Source organism: Olea europaea, unplaced genomic scaffold (assembly GCF_002742605.1).
Source record: "Olea europaea var. sylvestris unplaced genomic scaffold, O_europaea_v1 scaffold35579, whole genome shotgun sequence".
Taxonomy (NCBI): Eukaryota; Viridiplantae; Streptophyta; class Magnoliopsida; order Lamiales; family Oleaceae; genus Olea; species Olea europaea.
In genome coordinates this window covers 1-1,178 of record NW_019254751.1, presented here as the reverse complement: position 1 = coordinate 1,178, position 1,178 = coordinate 1, and the positions used below count along the sequence as shown (strand labels likewise).

Below are 1,178 nucleotides of genomic sequence, written 5' to 3'. Positions count from 1 at the left end.
ATGGAGATTCTTGAAGAAGAAGCTTGATGAACAATTTGCAAAATTTTTGAAAGTATTCAGGAAAATTCACATCAACATTCATTTTGCAAATACCTTGGCACAAATACCAAATTATGCCAAATTCTTGAACATAGTGATGTCAAAGAAAAAGAAACTGGAGGAGTTTGAAATAGTGAAATTAACCTAAGAATGTAGTGTCATTCTCCAGAAGAAGCTCCATCATAAATTAAAAGATCTGGGTAGCTGCATTATTCCTTACACAATTGGCACTTTTAGTTTTGACAAGGCATTGATTGACGCTGGAGTTAGCATCAATTTGATGTCCCTATCTATATTTAAAAAGTTGGGTCTTAGAAAAGTGAAACCAACCTCTATCACTTTGCAACTAACTGATAGATCCATCACATACTCTAGAGGTATCACTAAAGATGTATTGGTGAAGGTAAACAATTTCATTTTCTTGGTGGACTTTGTAGTTTTGGATATAGAAGAAGATCGAGAATTACTATTAATTCGTGGTTGGTCTTTCTTGGCAACCGAGAGAGTTGTGATTGATGTCCATGGAGGAAAATTGACACTACGGGTTAATGAAAAGTAAGTCATGTTCAACATCTATCAAGCGAAGAAATCTCCAGAAAAAGTTGACACTTGCCACATGGTCCAATCAATTGATGCAGTGGTGGGAGCAAAATATAGAAAGGAATGGTTCTATGACCCTCTAGAGAAAGTAATATGCTGCAATTAGTTATTCAAGAAGCGATGCATTTGCTCCTGGAAGCTACACAGGGAACAAGAAAATAGTTAACTTTCTCTTACCTCATGAAGCTCACCTACAAGAGGAATAGAAGAACTACATAGAAAAGCCTTTGAAACCTCCGAACATTGTTATATCAAAAGTAGTTTTGAGAGTTATACTAGAGTTGAAGCAGCCTCCTAATCCTCGTGGCCATGTTTTATATAAGAAAAATCCAAAGCCAAGGAAAAAGTTGGGAAACATGAAGAAAGTTTCTCTTGAAGATCCAATGTATCAAGCTAATAACATTAAAGAAACATTTCTTAGGAGGCAATCCAAGCTTTCTATCTCTCTATCTCTTATCTTTAGATATTAGTTCATAATTTTTAAAAGTTTTGTTTCCTAATGAGTTTGCTTTTCTCATATGTTAAATCTCAAGTTTGGG

At 34.9% G+C, this 1,178-nt stretch overlaps 1 protein-coding gene across 1 annotated transcript; it reads left to right on the top strand.

Annotated features, from left to right (window-relative positions):
• Nucleotides 1–276: 276 nt before the first annotated feature.
• LOC111386462 lies at nt 277–845 on the top strand (the record flags this gene model as incomplete). The annotated part of the gene is made up of 2 exons (XM_023010930.1): nt 277–594; nt 746–845. Coding segments are annotated over 2 exons (418 nt in total), but the record flags the coding sequence as incomplete, so codon positions are not given.
• Between the last annotated feature and the right edge of the window lie 333 nt (nt 846–1,178).